The sequence below is a fragment of the Choloepus didactylus genome, chromosome 18 (assembly GCF_015220235.1).
Source record: "Choloepus didactylus isolate mChoDid1 chromosome 18, mChoDid1.pri, whole genome shotgun sequence".
In the NCBI taxonomy this organism is placed as follows: domain Eukaryota; kingdom Metazoa; phylum Chordata; class Mammalia; order Pilosa; family Megalonychidae; genus Choloepus; species Choloepus didactylus.
In genome coordinates, this window is record NC_051324.1 from 56,189,298 (window position 1) to 56,208,142 (window position 18,845).

General features: G+C 45.0%; 1 protein-coding gene across 3 annotated transcripts in view; it reads left to right on the top strand.

The window, feature by feature from the left end:
• Positions 1 to 5,675: 5,675 nt before the first annotated feature.
• The window catches only part of TEX2 (testis expressed 2), a 116,165-nt gene continuing 102,995 nt past the window's right edge, over positions 5,676 to 18,845 (top strand). The window contains exon 1 of one of the 3 annotated variants that reach the window (XM_037807874.1): positions 5,676 to 5,795. Coding sequence is in view for 1 of the 3 variants with exons in the window: in XM_037807873.1 (XP_037663801.1) it covers positions 6,549 to 6,569 (21 nt within the window). In the remaining 2 variants the exon portion in view is untranslated. Of the gene's footprint in view, positions 5,796 to 5,824; positions 6,148 to 6,228; positions 6,570 to 18,845 lie in introns of those variants that run through there. The other 2 variants (XM_037807875.1, XM_037807873.1) reach the window with 2 other exon arrangements.

Here is an 18,845-nt window from a genome sequence, read left to right on the forward strand (position 1 = left end):
GAAACAGTTGAACTGCAACCCAGTAGCCTTGATTCTTGAAGATGATTGTATAACTATACAGCTTACCCAGTGTGACTGTGAGATTGTGAAAAGCTTGTGGCTCACACTCCCTTTATCTAGCATATGGGAATATTAGTAGAAAAATGAGGACAAAAAGTAAATGAATAATAGGGAGGGATTGGAGCTATGGGATGTTTTGGATGTTCTTTATTTACTTTAATTTTTATTCTTATTCGTTTTTGTGTGTGATGTTGAAAATGTTCAAAATTTGATGCTGGTGATGAATGCACAACTATATAATGTTACCATTAACAGTTGCTTGTACACTATGGATGATTGTGTAGTTTGTGAATATATCTTAATAAAATTGAATTTAAAAAAATTAAATGAATAATGGGGGGAGAGATGTTCTGGGTGTTCTTTTTTACTTGTATTTTTATTCTTATTAGTTTTTTTGGAGTAATGAAAATGTTCAAAAATTGTGGTGATGAATGCACAATTATATAATGGTACTGTGAACAATTCATTACACTCTGTGAATAACTGTATGGTATGTGCATATATCTCAATAAAACTGAATTTTAAAAAACAATATTATTTAAGTTCAAAGTAAACTATGTTTTAAAAATAAACACACACACAAGTTCCCGCCCACAACAGGTCTGCCCCCACAAGAATGGATTAAAAGAACATGGCCTTTTCTGGGTTATGTAACAGCTCCAAACCAGCACACCAAGTTTTCCTTGAGCACCAGGAGCTAACAGGAAAAAGAAAACACCTTTTCCAGTCTTTGCTGATGGACCTTTGCAAGCACTCTCCTTCGGGCTTCTCCGTGCCATGGGTTGTATGAGAATCACTCCAGGCCAACGCATAGGGGCCTCCTTGATCTTTGCTGCATGTGTCTTTTCTTGGACATGTACATTTAGCCCTAGGAATTCTCCCATTTACACAGATAGGAATGTCCCCTCTTCCCTAGGAAACAGTTTCTTCACAGTTCGGTCGCTGCACCATTTGTCCTATAGCCAGTAATCCCTTGCCCCAGGCAGCATGACTTGAAGGCTCACCCACAAAGCTGTAGGAGAGCTCAATGAGCTGCCTTCTACATGCAAAGGAACTTCTGGTATAGGGAGTCCCTCAGGCTACCACCAGACAGATTTGGCCAGACATACATGCTCCCAGTGTTGCATGAGGGCCACTCTGCTCTCTGGAGCCAGGAGCAGGGGATCTGCACTAAGAGTGCAGGCTGGCTCCACGCTGATGGAAGAGGGTACGGGGCAGGGGCCTGCCAGTGTGCCATGCAATCCTACCAGTTAAGTGACCTTTTGAAAAAATTTGGTGCTCACCTTGTTACTGTAATCCTTTAACTGTTTTCTGGAGTCCTGAGGAGGACGACCATCCCCACCATTCATTACCCTAATTTTTTCATCACCCCAAACGGAAACTATGTACCCATGAAACAATAACTCCCAATTCCCCCACACCCCTGGTAACCTGTAATCTGCTTTCTATGTCTATGAATTTGCTTATTCTAAATATTTTGCAAACCTGGAATCATATATTTATTTGTCCCTTTGTTTCTGACTTATTTTACTTAGCACAATGCTTTCAAGTTTCATCCATGTTGTAGCAAGTATCAGAATGTCTTCTTTCGTTTTTATGGCTGAATAATATTCCATTGTGTGTATATTCCACATTTTGTTTATTCATTCATCTGCTCATGGACACTTGGGTTCTTTTCACCTTTTGGCTGTTAGGAATAATGCTGCTAAGCACATTGCTGTACAAATACCTGCTTGAGTGTCATGTAAATGTAGTTGTATCAAAACTGAAAGTAAACTTGGCACTTGAAAGCAGGTTCAACACAACTACAGTTTGAATGCTCAGTGCTTAATTGCACGCAGCCAACATGACCAAAGCACAATAACCAGGTCAGGGCACACAACACATTTAAAGGTGGAGCATATCAGAATCTGTAAAGTCCATTGGCCTGAAAGCCACGGCACTGCAGGTGAATACTTTTTAACTAGCCAACTTGGAGCCAGGTCTGACTTGGCACTTAGTGGCGGTTCCAAAGCTAACGGCAGGGGGCGCTGGCCTGACTGCAGTGTGTCAGCAAGAACGGCAGAAAATCTTGCAACACAAGGCATTGAAGCTGGGAGTCAGAGACTGGTTGTCAATCTGCTTCAACCCGACACTCACCAAAATGCATCTACACTGGGTTTTTATCAGAAGTGCCCATCTGGCTGGCCTTAAGCCAGTCCATATCCTTTCGTTGCACAAATGTCTGTTTATCACTTATTACAAAACACATTTTCCTCAATTAGCTTGTTTTCAACATGTTTACAATATTTGTTTTTTTTCCTTCAATTTGCTTACATTATAATTGTAGCCCAACATGTTCTCAATGTTTTTTTGGGTATTGAAGATCACTAATATCATTTCAACACACAACACTGAGTCAATTCTTTGGGGTATATCCCTAGGGCCATATAGTAATTCTGTGTTTAACTTGTTGAGGAGCTGCCAAACCATTTTCCATAGCAGCTGCACCATTTTTACATTCCCACCAGCAATGCAGGAGGGTTCCAATTTGTTTACATCTTCACCAACACTTATTTTCCACCTAGTCTTTCTCAGCTGTACAACTGGATCAAATTCTAAGTTTTCCTAAGCTTAAACATTTCTCCCTCCAAAAGTACAATGGAGTGTAAAAAATTGGAATTAAAATTTTAGAGCAATTTTTTCCCGTGGAGAGGGGGGAGTAGGGGTGGGTGGGTAAGAATTTCATGAGAAAATAGGGATTATCTTAAAATGTCATAACTGGGAGTAACCCAAGTATATTAGAACATGTATGGGCTTAACTGATGGGTAAAGCCTGGGTTGTGAGAGAGCCTGGGGTGAGGGTAGAGGGTGGATGGCAGAGTAACTGGGGCTGGAATTTCCATGACTTAAGATCCTACCTTAGGCAGAAAATATTTAGTTTACTTTGTACATGCTTCACATACAGAACAGATAGTTGTGTGTGCGGAGCGGGGAGCAAAGTAAAGAAACTTGCTTGGTATCTGAATATATAGCATCACAATCCCTGACATTTGACAAATGTCACTACAATGAGTCACAGATGCCAAGCTCTAAAACCACCCTGTTTGTTTATAAGCACATATATATTCATTTACTCATCTGATTTGATTTTCATGCCAACCCAGGGAGGCAGGATTCATTATTATCCCCATGTTATAGATGAGCAATCCAAGGGTCAAGCAAATGGTAAGTTATAGCAAGGTCAAGCAAATGGTAAGTCATAGCAATGCAGCGCTCCTATCTTTCAAAGAGTATTAGTAATATTTGCTTCTTTTGCCCTTTGATGTTATCTGTCCTGCCTCTGATAGCAAGAAAGTTCATTTTGGCAGGTACTGGAGCCTAGTGGTTAGGAGGAGCCTGTGCTTTAGGGTCATGAATGCTTTAACTAGCCACGTGATCCTGGACACATTACACCGAATTTCTGTGAGCTTCAGTTTCTGCATTCGTAAAATGGAGAAAATAACATCAAACCTACCACACAAGGTAATTGTAAGGTTTAAATGAATTAATATGTACAAAGAAGTTGGCACAGTATATCGTGCAGAGTGAACTCTTAACAGGTAGGAAACAATATTATTATATATTAATGTAATTATCACACTGTATGTTCATTTGTTTTTCAAAGCATCCAAATTCCTCACTTTCCTAAAAGAAGGGCTCCTTCTAAATGTTCATGCTGGATCTTTCTGGCCCCTTAGTGTGAGGTCAGGTTGATAATGTACTCATTTACCTAATATTTATATAAGGCCTAGCATGGCCAAGGATGGTGGACACTCTGGGATACATGGTACCTACTTCCAAGGACCCTCCAAGCCGCACAGCCCCAGGGCCAGAGCCCCCTCTCTCTTTTGGGTTGTTTCCCCATCAATTACTTGCCCTTGCTGCACATTTCCAGACATCCCGAATGGAGCCCTCTCCTGTTGAGACAGGAGTTCATTTTACTTTGGGAAGGAAGAGGGGAGACAAGCAGTGATCCCATGCAACCCCAAGACTCAAACCCTGACAAAAGCGATCAATCTGTGTGTGGAGCTGACCCTGGTAAACAGAGAGGAAAAAGGTTTGTTGTGTGGAGGCCATTCCAAGAGCCTCCGAGAGGAGTCTCGGTGGGAGAGGGGCTGACCTTCAAATCAGAGGGCAGTGACTTCTGGGTCCCCCGTGGCAGGGACACTGGGAGGGGGAGAGGAATGTGACAGGAAGGGCAGGTAGGGCTTGATGGCATTGGAACACGGCTCCAGAGGGGCAGGGCACCTCCTGGGGTGGTAGCTGGGACTGGTGATGGCGGTGAGGAAGGTTGTGTTTGCTATTAAGTTATTTAAGCGCTATCTCACTAGACAGACAGCAAGGCTGGCTTCCGGGACTTTAGGCCCCAACCCTGTCCCTCCCTCCCGCCATGATTTCAAGCTTTCAATTGTTGCTTCATCCAGGCCCAGTGTCTTAAACTCAGTTTTTATTTTAGCATGACCAGCTAGTGTAGAATCTTCAGAGAACTATTCTGAACCTCTTGGTAGGCGATCTCCAGGCCAACCACCTAATCTCCCTGTCATATCACCAGTTTTGAGGATTAAAAAAAAAGATGAATTTGAATTTCTTTGCTATGGTAGGCTTGAGATAGGCACCTGAGTGTGGCTTTTGTACCACCTACATCACACTCACCTGGGCAGGGGAGAGAGGAGAGCTGAAAAATGAATATTTTCCCCAGATCCATTTCAGATGTTGGGAATTAGAGACTCTGGGAAGGGACCTGGAAATATGCATTTTAAAAACCTCCATGATGATCTGACAAAATCTGGGACCTGCTGTTGTAGAAGGCACGTTGACAGGTAACATGGATAGACAGAGGGACTTTCGCAGTGTGCGTGTATGAAGTGAGCCGTCCTTCCAACTGCCACTCCAGGTCCAAAGGTGATAGAGAAATGCAAAATGGGCACTACAACGCCATTCTTAGTAAGAAATTAAGGACCTCTCCGGGCCTTAGATACCGCCTATCTAAAATGAGTAACTTAGACTAGGCGAATTCTAAGCTCTAAGAGGCGACAGTTCGGAATTTGATGCCGTGGTCACATGGGGGGAGGGCGTACTGGGGGAGGCTAGGAATCTGACTTTTTAGGTCAATTTCTGGGATTGGGACCAGGAGAGATGTCTCATGGTCCTCTAGAACCCAGCCGTCTAATGAACTTGCCCAGTGTTTGAGACCTCTGGTTTTCGGATCCTCAGTTTCCCCTCCTGTCAGGCCTAAGTTCTGTCTTCACCTGTTGCTAGGCTGTAGAAAGAGGAAATTAATCAACGCAAATAGCTGGGGGAAACGCGGCAGCTCTGTTGGGAGAGAAAGGCTATTACTCAACCTCCCCGACCCGGACCTCCTTCCCGGACGCGGAGAGGTAACTCACCCGCCGCCCCTCCCCACGAGTCCCGCGGGCGGCGTCCTCTTTAACAGACCTGACCAATCGCTCTCCCATCTCTGCGACCGCTCCTCAGCGCATGGGTAGGGGCTGGATTGGCCGGGCCTTGCGCACGCCCTGCCCCGCCCCCGCCGCCCTCTGGTTGGCAGCGGCGGCAGCGGGCGCGGGGCGGGTCCGCTGGCGGGGCGGGGCGGCCGGTGCCCGGGGGCTGGCGGGCGGCGGGACGGCGGCGGGAGCCAGAGTCCGAGCCGGAGCCGCGGCGTCCGCGGAGCACGGGCGCCGGCGCAGTACGATGAGGCAGCCAGCGTATCCGGGGTGAGCCCTCCCGGCGTCGGGCGGGGGTGATGGGTAGGGCGTCCCGCGGCTCAGGCCCGGGCCGGGGGCGGTCCGACCCTGCCGGGTCCCGGGCACGGGCGGGGTCTAGCGGCCGTTGGCGTGGTGGGGCGAGGAAGTCGGGACCCCAGGCGCTCCACCCCGCTGTCACGGCCCCGGAACTGACGGGGACGCGCCCCCGCACACCCCCAGGCGAACCCTTCTTTTGGGGGCGTTTCGGGCTGTTAGGGGTTGACCCCTGCCGGAGGTACCCGCCGTCCAGTCCCCCCAGCCGGCCGTCCCGGGGTTCGGTGCTCGACCTGGGCAGCGAGACACCATCCGCACGCAAACTAAAGTAAACAGCTTGTAATTTTATGAATGGGGTTTGGGGTTCCTGCTGCCCCCCTCGCCGGCGTCCTGAAATGCTTCGAAGTCGAGAACCGCAGCTACTTTTATGCGAATCTGTCAGAGGTTGTCTGCGACGGGTTGTTTTTTTTCTCAAACTCCTGGAAGACGTGGGTGACTGTGGGGTGGTTGGTGTGCCTTAGAAATGAGGTGGCAGCGTGCCAAAATCCAGGGGATTGGAAGGTTAACAAGTGACATTGGAGTGAGGCCTAACGCCAGGTGCCCTGTCGGGGAGCGTGTGTGACGGAGGAGGCTGTAGCTGCTGGTGCACACAAAAACGAATCGGTGGGACGGGGAGAAGGAGTGGAGCAGCTGACTTGAATTGCACCACACACTGCTCAGAACGCACGGATGCCATGGTATTTGGTGCAGGCGAGTTTTCCCTTTTTTGAAAATGATTTTGGAAAATATAGCTCCTCATTATGGTGTTAGTTGCTTAAGCCATCGGTTGTTATGGTTACAGGACATAAAGTATAAGGGTAAAGTCTGTTTCCACTCGCGCTCTTTCTCCAAAACCTTGAATTACTTTGTCACTACGTTTTGTAAACACTGCACAGGAGGACATAGTTTTTTTGGAATTGAAGGAAAAGCGTGGGCTCCTCTAGGGCAGGGGTTGTGGCCTGTTCGGGTTTGCAGACCCAGTGCCTTGACACAATCCCTGCTCTGCATGAGAATGGAAAGAAATGAGACTTTTGCATGCTCTGATGATTCTCATCAGAGGGTTTAAAAGAGTAATTTCAGGAGCCATATAAAAGCTGGAAGGAAATGAGTGACTTTTATATCAAGATCAATAAGGGAAAATGGAGGGAGAGTTTGAGGAGTCTAGGTTTGTGGGTTTTAGAACTGGGCGACACAGTGCAGTTTATCTCATAGAAGGTATTGGAAAAGTCTAACAGCCATTTCCATTAGCTCATGCCCAACCCTTTAACTGTTTCGGTATTCTGTCGAATTCTTCCAGAAACTGGTAGCTGTCCTGAACTTATGGTAAACAAGTAAGTCTCCTGAGGTCATGGGGAGAAAGCTAGATTTTTGCTCTGCATTCTTTTCTGGTTACTTGGACCTCTTTGGAACGTCAGTGAAGTCATGGATGGGAAGGGGAGAGAGGACTCGGGGTGAACTGAACTTGCCTGCATGTTTATCTCCAGGAAAAGGTGCTGTTCTGAGAGGAAGGAGATTAACAGAGTAAGATCAGAAGATGGTGGTAATAGGGTCTGCTAATGACTAACTGAAGGGGCTGGGACATGCGGGGAAGAAGGAGACCTTGAGGAGTTGGGTGTGGGTTGAGTGTGCCGGGCCTCATTGAGGGTGCGTCTTGCAGAGAGAGAATGGCATTGCATTGCATAGTGTGGAGACAGCATACAGCACACATATATTTGTTATTAAAGAGTATGTTATTAGGATGTCTTTGGAGAAGACACAGGGAAGATTAGGCTTTTAGATACAATAAATGTATAGGATGTTTTGGACTTTGGGTCAAAAAGAAACGACATGAAGAAGTCAAAAAAGAAATACTCGTTCAGCTGATTTTTATTAAGAGTCTGCCGAGTGCCAGAAAGTGTGCTGGGCGTTGAGAATACGATGAGAAAAAAACAAAACAAAAAGCAGCAGTTGAGTTTGTTTCTACATGCCATTCAATTCTCCTTCCTTCTGCATCAAAAGCTCCTGTCTTTTGAGGATTTTCTGAAACTCTTGAGACAGGAAAAGGGAGAAACACACAGAACATTACTGAATGAAGGACCAAAATAGAGGAATGGAGAAGTTCACTTTTGGTATCAAATTGATTCTTCAGAGATCAGTTTTCTGTGTCAGGTTTGGTTATAAAACTATCTTCATCCTCATCTCTTGACCAGTGTCTTTTGATGGCTTTAAGTTCCTGTTCTTTTTTTTTTTTTTTTTCCCCTTTCCCCTATCAATTCATTTATTCAGAAATTCAGAAGTTCATTAAACAAACACTGTTCCTGTCCTCCAGGCACTTCCAGTTCATTTTCTGTGCCTAAGTACCCCTCAGGGTCTGTTTTCTTCTGTCTAATCTGTATTCCCTCTTGAGATTCCCCTTGGAAAATGTTGAGGTCACAGGCAATCTCTGTCCTTTGATTCTGCCCTAAAGCAGTAGAAGGCTAGTATAAAAAAGAGAGCATTTATTGAATTCCAACCCTGCCAGGTCCTACTTTCTGCCCTTTATGTATAGCCTCTCTAGTCCCAGAGCATCCCTCTAAGGGAGATGCTGGTAGCTCCATTTTACAGAAGAGGAAACTGAGGCTCAGAGCAGTTCCAGAACTTGCCCTGAGTGACAGGCTGGTTAGATGGTGGAGCAGGAATTTCAGTCTACAACGTTCTGTTTCCAAATGTACTTTTTCCTGGAGAGAAATGACAGTTGATTAGAGGTGGTCTAGCACAGTGCCATCTTTGGACATATGAAGGGTCAGGTTCAGAGATGTTCAGAAAATTGCTGCAGTTAATGAGCTATTGTGCTTGTGGTGCAGTCAAGAGTTAGTACCCAGTGTCTTGCCTCTCTGCCTGGGATTTTTCTGGGTATTCCCCATGACTGTCGGGAAATCTGTGACAGACTTACCCAAGGTTGTGTCCCAGGGCTTCCATTTACTAGCTGTGTGACCTTGGGCAAATTACTTTCTCTCTCCGTATACCTCAGTTTCTTTATCTGTAGAGTGGGACAGTATTCACATTTTGCTAATTCTAAGACAGTACAATTTGTCCCATCTTAAAATTTTGGGGGGTGGGTTGTGGGGAGTATTCTTATAATCAGTGGAGTCTTATAGTTTTAATTGGAGTGGATTGTTTTCTTTGTGCATAAAGATGTGTCTTACAGTCAGTGTGGTCTTAGATTAGATGAAATTTGGTAGTACATCCTTTATAGGTAGTTGTGAGGATTAAATGGGGTCACACATGTCCCTGGAATATAGTGAGTACCCAATAACAATTGATGCTGTCAAATGACAGAATAAACGATTAATTGGTAGGTGGCTCTGGAGTAAAGCTGGGGAGCACCTCATGAGATTTGCCACTTAGAGCCCAGACAAAATCCATGATCTGTGGGCTGGAGGTATGTTTCCCAATTTGCCTGGAGCTCTGTCCTTTTGCTGATTCTTGTCCCCGTGAGAAGCATTAACTTCAGGAGCTAATGAGCCATGGACAGACAGCTCCCTTTGTCCTGCCTATTCATTAAAGTCTTTGTCAACTCTAAATCCCAGGTTAAAAATAAATATTGTTGTAAGAAGAATGGAAACTTACATTGATGTGAATACTCTTTGTGCTGGTTTGAATGTATTATGTCCCCCAGAAAAAGCCATATTCTTTGATGCAATCTTGTGGGGCAGACATAATAGTGGGGATTAAGTTGGAATGTTTGGATTCGGAGATACACCCCACCCAACTGTAGATGATAACTGATGGGATACTCCCAGGGAGGTGTGACCCCACCCACTCAGGGTGGGCCTTGATCAGTGGAGCCATATAAAACATGCTGACTCAAAGAGACTGAACGGAGTGCAGCTGGGAGTGATGTTTTGAAGAGAAGCAAGCTTGCTAGAAAGGAACGTCCTGGAAGAAAGCCATTTTGAGGCCGGAGCTTTGGAGCAGACGCCAGCTGCCTTCCTAGCTAGCAGAGGTTTTCCGGACACCACTGGCCGTCCTCCGGTGAAGGTACCCGATTGCTGAGGTGTCACCTTGGATGCTTTGTGGCCTTAAGACTGTAATTGTGTAGTGAAATAAACCCCCGTTTTATAAAAGCCTATCCATCTCTGGTGTTTTGCATTCTGCAGCATTAGCAAACTAAAACACTCTTACATGTGAATTTTAAACAACTCAGAGTTATATATCTACAAGATTCTGTGTTGTCCTTTTTTCAAAGCCCTTATAATACTTAATTTCATTGTGTGCAGTGTCCGTGAGACACCATTAATCAGAGGGATGCTTGAAGGTCATGGAGGTATAAAAGCCCTTGCCCTCCTGGTTAGGGTAGAGACAGCACTGAAGTTGGCATCAGGAGGCCTGGGTTCCACTCGTGAGTGTCTCACCTGTTACCTCAGGTGCTTGGGCATATCTCTCTACCGCACTAGGCCTCAAGTGTCTCTTTCCGAAAGGAGGACTTGGACTTGCTTTCTTAGTCCCCTCCGTCACCTCCACCCCCAATCTGTGACTGATATCATAGATTATGTGAGTTTATTAATCTAAGGATCTGAGAAATTAAATGGCTGAAAGGAAATGACTTCTTGAATTCAGTCCTCTTGAATTGGATGTTTGTGATGGTGCTTTATAAAGCAGATGATACTATGAGTAGCTATCATTTATGAAGAATTACTATGTGCTACTTTTAAGGAGAATTACTGTTCCTACTTTTAATCCTGTGAGTAGTAGGTACTGTTATCAGTTCTATTTTAAGGTGAGGAAACTGAGGTCCAGAGAGGTTAAGTAATTTGTCCACAGTTACACAGCAAGGTCAAGGGCTCAGAGCTAGAATTAGAACTCAGGCTCATGTTGCTCCCCAGCATGAGTTTTGTGGTTGCTTCAGGTGGACCCTTCGTCCACTTGGAATCCTCCCAAGCCACGAGCCCTGGGAACTTTTCTAGTTTAAAAAGTCACATGCTCTCTGCTGTGAAGAGGTCATAAATTCCTAGCTTATTATTGTATACCTGTTTAAATTCTGAGTTTCCATTCAGGACATCTAGTGTATTGAGAAAATTTTGTTAAGCCTAAAGAATGACCCCTATGGGAGTTGCAGGAGACTTAAGTCTCCATGAAAGGAAGAGTTTTTCTTTGGTGAACAAAAGCTGTAGGCCAGGCCGCTTAGCATAAGTGGAACTGTTGAGAAGAAGCTGGCAGGGTGGAAAACCTGGGTTGACTTTGAAACATAACCAGTCTTATGTCTGTTAGATTTGCCTAGAATATAGGCAAATTTGCCCAGAATATTGGTTCTGAGGGCTTTCCTCTAAGGATATCATTGGCACCAACAAATTGAGTGCCTCCAAAACACGCCCCTTGGATTGCTCCCGCAAATCATCTTTTAAGAATTGCAATATGTGTTTTATAAGTTTCATTTCTCTTAGTTATTTAAAGCTGACATAAGCTTGCTTGTTCTCTTATTCAAGCCTTTCTTACACATAATGCTCTTTCAAGCAGTATTTCTAAAGATGGTTATATTTATCATTTTGGCCTTGAAATAAAGAATTTAAAAATCTTTCTACTGAAAGGACTGACTGAAAATGATTATCAGTCATTCGACAAGTGTATGAGTGGATACTGGGATGAAGCGTTAATTCTAGGTATTGGAAATCCTGTGGGGAGCAAAACGGACAAGATAGCATAATATCTTGTCCAGACAATAAACAAGTCAACAGACATGTGCTTCATATATATTAAATTGTGATAAGTGTGAAATTTGCTTCCTCTGAAGGAAGAGAACAAGGCACTGAGCAAGAGTAAAGAGAAGGAGCCAGCAAGTGGGAGTGTTGTGAAGAACATTTCAAGAGAAAGAGCAGCATGTGATCAGTGTGGCTGGCATGCAGTGGCAAGTGAGGGACAGAGAGGGGAGTCGCAGTGATGGGGAAGGCCGGCTGCAGGGCGCAGGAGAGGCAGCGCTGTGTGGACACTGGGGAGCCAGACACTGCTGAGGGGCACTGGGAAGAGAACATGGGGGTGCCTCAGTCTGAGTCGTGGTGAGGCTTGAATGGGCTAATGTGTGGAAGGCCTTGAGAGCAGTGCTGGCATGTGGGAAAGGGGTGTGGGTAAGGGCTTGCTGATTCTCAAGGCAGTGGGAAACTTGACATGGAGTGGAGAAGCTTCTGTTTGTAGCCAGTGCTTTTCATCATTTCATTTGTAAAGAAGCCATAGGGCTGAAGGTAAAACTGAAGTGACTGAGATGCATGTCCACTGGAGGCCACTAAGGTGGCTTGGTACAGGGCTGTCTGTAATGCACTGATGGTTAAGTCCGTGGAACTGGGGAGAGCTTGCGGTGGAGGCTCAGGCCTGCCTGCAGGTGCCTCTGCAGTTGGAAACAGCTCAACATGAAGCAAGGATAGACCAGAGAGCTGTTCCCCTGCCCTTAGTGCAGTCATCTGCTTTAGTGTTTGCATGTGGGAAGGGGTTTTCTGGACTTATTTTCTGATAAGAGGATGCAGAGGCCAGCAACCTTATTACTGGGTGATCAAGCCTGACACCTGTGTGTGTGTGAACCGCACCTGAACCCTGAAACACCCCAAACTCTACCCCCACCCCTGAGGCAGAATAACCACACCTTGGGATCATAGGAGAATTTCATAATACAACTCAGTGGCTTTTGCTCTTTGGTCTGTTTTGGGATGTTCAGCAAAATATTATGAACCCAGACATACTAAGTTTTATCATCCTCCAAAGTATTTGCTAGAATGCATGGGAAGCATTGTTGGTGGATTTTCTGTTGTACTGTGACAGAAAATGTACCTTTGGACTGTAAAATCGTATGATAGATGCATACAGGATACGGTTGGTATTGGGTAGTTGAAATTCAGAATCTGGATTAAACATTTCTTGCAAGCCCCTTTCATTTGCTTGTAAAAAATAGCCATAAAAATGAGAGTAGCTTCAAGATGACCAATTAGTCTATGTATTCAGTTATATTCACTAAATATTGACTGTATTGGGCAGTGTGTAGGGTATATATGAAAAGAAGACAGTCTTCGCCCAGAGTGGCTTGTAAAATTTTCATCCCTTTCGTGCTCACAAGGATGTCACAAGGTCATTTTTCAAACATTCTTAGCAAATGAGATTTACACAGAGCCCAAACAATGAAACATTAAAAAACAGTATTATAGTACGAAAGATTAATTATTCACTGGGAAAATCAAAGAGGACATAAGTTAATGTTGAAAGTTGCCATATATTAAAATTTTCAGCATTACTTTTATTTTAAAGGGCAATTCAAATCAAACATGCAGAGCCCTGTATTTTACCTCTATCCAATATGCCCTCTTTCTAGGGCATTGCTATCTGGTATGGTAGCCCCTAGTCATGTTAGGACTTTGAGCACTTGAAAATGGCTATTGTGACTGAGAAACTGAATTTTTAATTTAATTTAATTTAAATTCATTTAAATTTAAGTAGACCAGGCAGCTCCAGGGTTTATAAAACCACCAGTCTCAATGATAGGCTAGAACCCAGCATGAACTAATTTGAGGAACAAATGAAAGCTCATAAATCAAATATAGTTTCCATTCTTAATACATTCTAGAGAAAAGGAGTTTGATTATGTAGAAGGAAGAAGCACCTGGTGAGGTTCATAATCTTCCTGTAAAAGTGAGGTTTTGACGGCTCAAAGATGTTAGATTTGCTGCTGTAATGTCTCCCAAGGCTCAGGAATGACGTGTGACTCTCTCCTGAGTGGAGAGGGCTTGTGCTGCTTGTTGCTTTGAGAGGTAGAGAGGAGTCCGTGAAGTGGCATATGTGGAGATTTCAGGAGGTCAGATGACCCCCAGCCTTGGGAGTTCATGTTCACTGCCAGGAGGAGTTAAGAGGCTGCCTCCTCGGAAGACCAGGGGCTCAGTGATGACGCACACAGAGGGCATGGGCTGTCCTGGTCACCTTGTCGCCGCCAGCGCATAGTAGGTGCTCAATAAATGTGTTGAGTAAAAGAATGCAAAACAAGGTGACAGTTTTCAGGTGTAGATTTAGGTAAATAAGGAGAAGAGCTTTAAGTTTATCTAGAAAGTTTTAGAGAGCGGGGCCAAGGGTTGCATACTACCAGTGAACTGCAGAGTACCCGAGTGTTTTCTGCTGGAAGTCATTGACATTTCTCTTCATTGCAAGTGCGAGCTGGACTGCCCTCCCCCATGCCCTTATCTAGTCCTTTACCAAGTGCTGTTGATTCTTACCTTTTAAACATCTTTTGAATGGTTCTCTTCTCTCCAACTTTAAGGCCACACTCTGATCCAAAAGACCATCTTTTCTGTTTGGAAATCTGCAACAGCCACCTCGCTGATCTCCCACATCTACTTCTACCCCTTTTTTAATCTCTTCAGTGCCACACTGCAAACAGAGTGGTCTTTTAAAAATTCCTAATATGATCATGTCATATGCTTGCATAAAACGTCATGGGATAAAGCCCCACATTCTGAACATGTCCTAAGGAGTGGTATGTGATCTGTCCTTCTGCCTTCCCTGCCAGATGAGCCTGTGCCTCTCTCCCCTGGGTCATTGCATTCCAGGCACACCAGCCACTTTTCCCTTCCTGGCTGGGAGGGAGCTAGACCTTTCTGGAACTGAACCTCCATGCTGCTCCCTCTTCAGGAAAGGGCTCCACCCACTCACCTCATCCTCTCTTTCTTTCTTCTTGGTAGCACTTATCACAGTTTGTTATTATATATCCTTTAATTGATATGTGCCTTTCCCCTTCCTCTAGGAGGGCAGAGACCTTACCCATTTTGCTCACCATTATATACCCAGCACCTAACACAGTATCTGACCCATTGCACATGCTTCTTAAATATTTGTTAGGTGAATGAATGAATGAATGAATGCAGGAGCACTAGAAAACAAGAAGGAACTGGAGGAATGCCCTTTAAAGCTTGGCTTATTGGAGGGGTTAAATGTTTTTTAGGCTAGAATAACCCAGGAAGTGAAACAGGAGAAAAAGAGTCCAGAGGGATCTACCTTTGCAACTGAACAGCAAATTTAGACCTCCTCTTATGAAAACAGGGTCTGAAGAAGCACGTTCTGTGCCCCGTCCCAGACTTGAAAGGATGCTGCTTTCACCTGCCAGGTTGCAAGGTTGAGATTCGGCAGTGACCCTCTGTTGAATGGGCTTCCTGCTTCCAGCCTCAGGAGGAACCACTCTTTCACTGAGTATGTCACCGGAACAGGGCTCCAATCTGAGGCTTCAGGGTTGGAGTCTTCCATATGCAGTTCATGGTCAGGAACGTGCTAGTTTTCCTCTCTTCCTAGAGCTGAGAGATTCTGCCCTGTTCCTATTTTTATCTTTCTCCTCCCTCTTACTTATGCCCCTCACTCCTGTCATTGGGGGTGTTTAGCAAGTGTTAGTTAATAGCCCCTGTTACTAGTCAGAAATAATGCCTGGTGGACCCTAAAAAGGGCTCTAGACAGTAGGAGGAGGGAATTCTGATTGTGCCTTGGAGGAGGGAGATCCCTCGTTGGGGAGAACCACAGCAGCTGTGTTTAGACCTGACTCTGCAGTTTGGGAGACTTGCTGACTTCCTGGGGCAGACTTCCAAGATGAGTTGGGGAGCCTGCCAGTGCTCACCAGATCCTCCTATCATGTGGGAGTGAATCATAGAAGAAACCTGGATCTTTACCGGGAACTTTGAAGTTCTAAAGAGGGTATTGAAGGACTCTAGGGTGGAGATGGTGGTTAAGTTTCTTTTGCAACTTTTGTGATTGTGAGTCTAGAGGAGAAAGCTTGTGTGGGACATCACGAGCTGGTTTAATAGACAGTGTTTTTTTTTGGAAGGCAGGGCCTTGCTCCTCAGACCAGGCCTTTGATAACCTGAGAGAGGAGGTATTTCATGAAGACCAGAGAGATTTGTTTTCTCGGGTACTTACAAGTCTGATTAAGAAGCCTTTAGGCTGAACTTGAAAGGTGAAATCACTGCCCTCCCCCCTACGTGGGATCAGACACCCAGGGGAGTGAATCTCCCTGGCAACGTGGAATATGACTCCCGGGGAGGAATGTAGACCCGGCATCGTGGGATGGAGAACATCTTCTTGACCAAAGGGGGATGTGAAAGGAAATGAAATAAGCTTCAGTGGCAGAGAGATTCCAAAAGGAGCCGAGAGGTCACTCTGGTAGGCACTCTTACGCACACTTTAGACAACCCTTTTTAGGTTCTAAAGAATTGGGGTAGCTGGTGGTGGATACCTGAAACTATCAAACTACAACCCAGAACCCATAAATCTTGAAGACAGTTATATAAAAATGTGGCTTATGAGGGGGGACAGTGGGATTGGGGGGGCCATAGGGATCACACTCCCGTTTGTCTAGTTTGTGGATGGATGAGTGGAAAGGTGGGGAAGGAAACAAACAAACAAACAAACAGACAAGGGCGCACAGTGTTCTTTTTTACTTTAGTTGCTCCTTTTCACTTTAATTATTATTCTGGTTATTTTTGTGTGTGTGGTAATGAGGGTGTCGGGGATTGATTTTGGTAATGAATGTACAACTACGTAATGGTACTGTGAACAATCAAATGTATGATTTGTTTTGTATGACTGTGTGGTATGTGAATATATCTCAATAAAATGAATAATAATAAAAAAAGAATGTAAGGAAATGGAAAAAAAAAAAAAAAAAGAAGGCTTTAGGCTGAATATTAAGAGGACAGAAGAGAAAAGTATGCAGGAAAATTGCAGAAGCAGCTAACACGGAGACCTGTGTGACGTAGCAGCAGTGTAGGCACAGATCTGGCAGCCAGGAACTCTCAAGGGGGGGCTAGCCCCGAAACTGGTTGAGAACACCAGTGAGGAACTCGGGTATCTGTGAACTCAGTGAGGGATGAGCAGTTGATGCCTCTGTGCCCTGGGAACCTTAGCAGCACAGCCAGTCAATACGATCTGGTGGTAGTTGGGATTGAAGTAGAGCAAAGTACTCTGGGCACACCTGGCCCCCAAAGAAGACCCTATAAGGGATTCACTCTATGACCTGATCACGGGTGGCCGATGGAAAGCATTTCAATCATCATGGAAAGAGCAGAGGGGCAGATTATTTTATTGTAGGACTCAGCTTCCATATTGAGGGAGGCAATGCTTCTTTCCAGAGACAGATTTTAAAACAGGCCCCCTAACAAGTGTAGTGGGCCATGCAGATGTTTGTATAAGGTGGATTCTATTCAAAGTAGACCATGTGGTAAATCAACATCTTACATCATTGATAATTTTACCTCCGAGAGCAGGTAGAGGGAAGTGTGTATGTGTCAGGGGTAGTGCTGCTTATGTTACTGGACTTGCTGACGACAAATATGGAAAAGCTGGCTGATAATGTGGACGAAGTAGAAGCCCTCCAAACGGCAAGGGACCTGTGAATGCAGCCCAGAGATTAGCGGAGAGCCCGGGTTCAGGCAGGCTGACTCCGCAGCGCCTCCTCTTGACCGCTGAAGTCAGTGAGACTGAGCATTTAGTACCTTATCTTGCGGTTTCTTTTGATAAAAATGAAATGCTCTTCATCTAAACTGAGAATGCCTGAGAACAGGAGCCACCTTGGTGTCCTCAATCCGATGCTTGTTAGAATGACCTCTTGAACACTAGCCCAAGACAGTCACTAATTTGATGTGCTAAGTCCTCGGCTTCCCATCCGCCTCACCTCTTCTCGGTCGAGTAGAAACTCCACCATCCATCTTGGGAAGCTTGAAGGGAACTGTCCTCAGGGAAAGTCGAGTTGCTTGCCCTGGCTAAGTTCAGCGGCAAGATCGAAATGAAAAATAAGTCCAGGGGTAGGAGAAAACCTGTGGGAAAAGGAGTTGCTTTTGTTTTAATTTCCCAGGGTAGGCTAATGTCTTCTGTGGGGATATGGTGAGACACATTCGATCCTGATGGGGTAGGTTAATAGTGAAGGAGGAACATTAATTTTTTTAAGGGTGAAACTCCCAACAGAAATGACTATTGATCATGCTCTGAGCCCGAGACAGACTCGTTTGGTCAGCCTCGTTTTGGTGGTAAGGCCTGACTGTGATCGAGAGAGGGGTGTTGGCAGGAGGCTTAATAGCCCAGAGTGAATTTTATTTCACAAGGTCTGATTTGTGGTCCTAAAATCATATGGAAGGGAAAAGCACATCTTGAGTTTCTGAATTAGGTGATAGAGTTGTTTTGGCAGCAAGCGTAGCACGTACAGGGGACCAGAATTTTCTGGGGTGGATGGTGGAGAGGTCCTTCCAAAGAACTCTAAATATGTCATGCCAGTGTGTTAATCTCAAAATATAAAATTTAAAAAATGTTTCCCTTTTTTTTTTCCCCTTTGGGACCCACAGCTTTGAAGGAGTCTTTGGGGAACTGCAGATTTAGAAATTTCTAAAACCAAGCTCTACTGTGGCCTGATGAGAATTTTAGTTGTTTCGTGTTATCTGCCACAGTCAACCCATTAACTTCCATTTCTCCTCGTGGGGACACTCTCCCGCTCCTTCTGGGCTTCCTTTGGCCGCACTATAACAGGGTGCCCTGGCTTCTCACCCAGCACCGTGTTGAATCAGCACAGGGCAGCCAGGCACTGTCGACTGGTTAATGTTGAATGAGATGTATGCTTTATAGGACGCTAAGGGAGAAAGGTTTTTTTTTTTTTTGCCACATTTTCTATTTCAGGAGCATGTTTATACAAGTGCCCAAATAGATATTTTAAGTGGGAATGAGAGATTTTGGGCTTCTTGCATTTGCAGCACTGAACAGACGCAGAGGTACCTGGTTCGGCCCTTTCAGGGCCTACTCCTCTGTCTGTGTAGGGTACGCATCAGTGTCTTTCAAAGGTGTGACACTGTTGGGAGGGAGGTGTCCTGCCAGACGTGCAGGAAACCCAGAAACTGGTTTGAAGACCCCTCATGTAACCACTGTGATGATTTCAAGCCAAATTCTTTGAGATTTGAGAAAGGGCCTGTAAAATAGGTTATCCCCAAATTCTTTGAGATTTGAGAAAGGGCCTATAAAATAGATTATCCTCAGGAT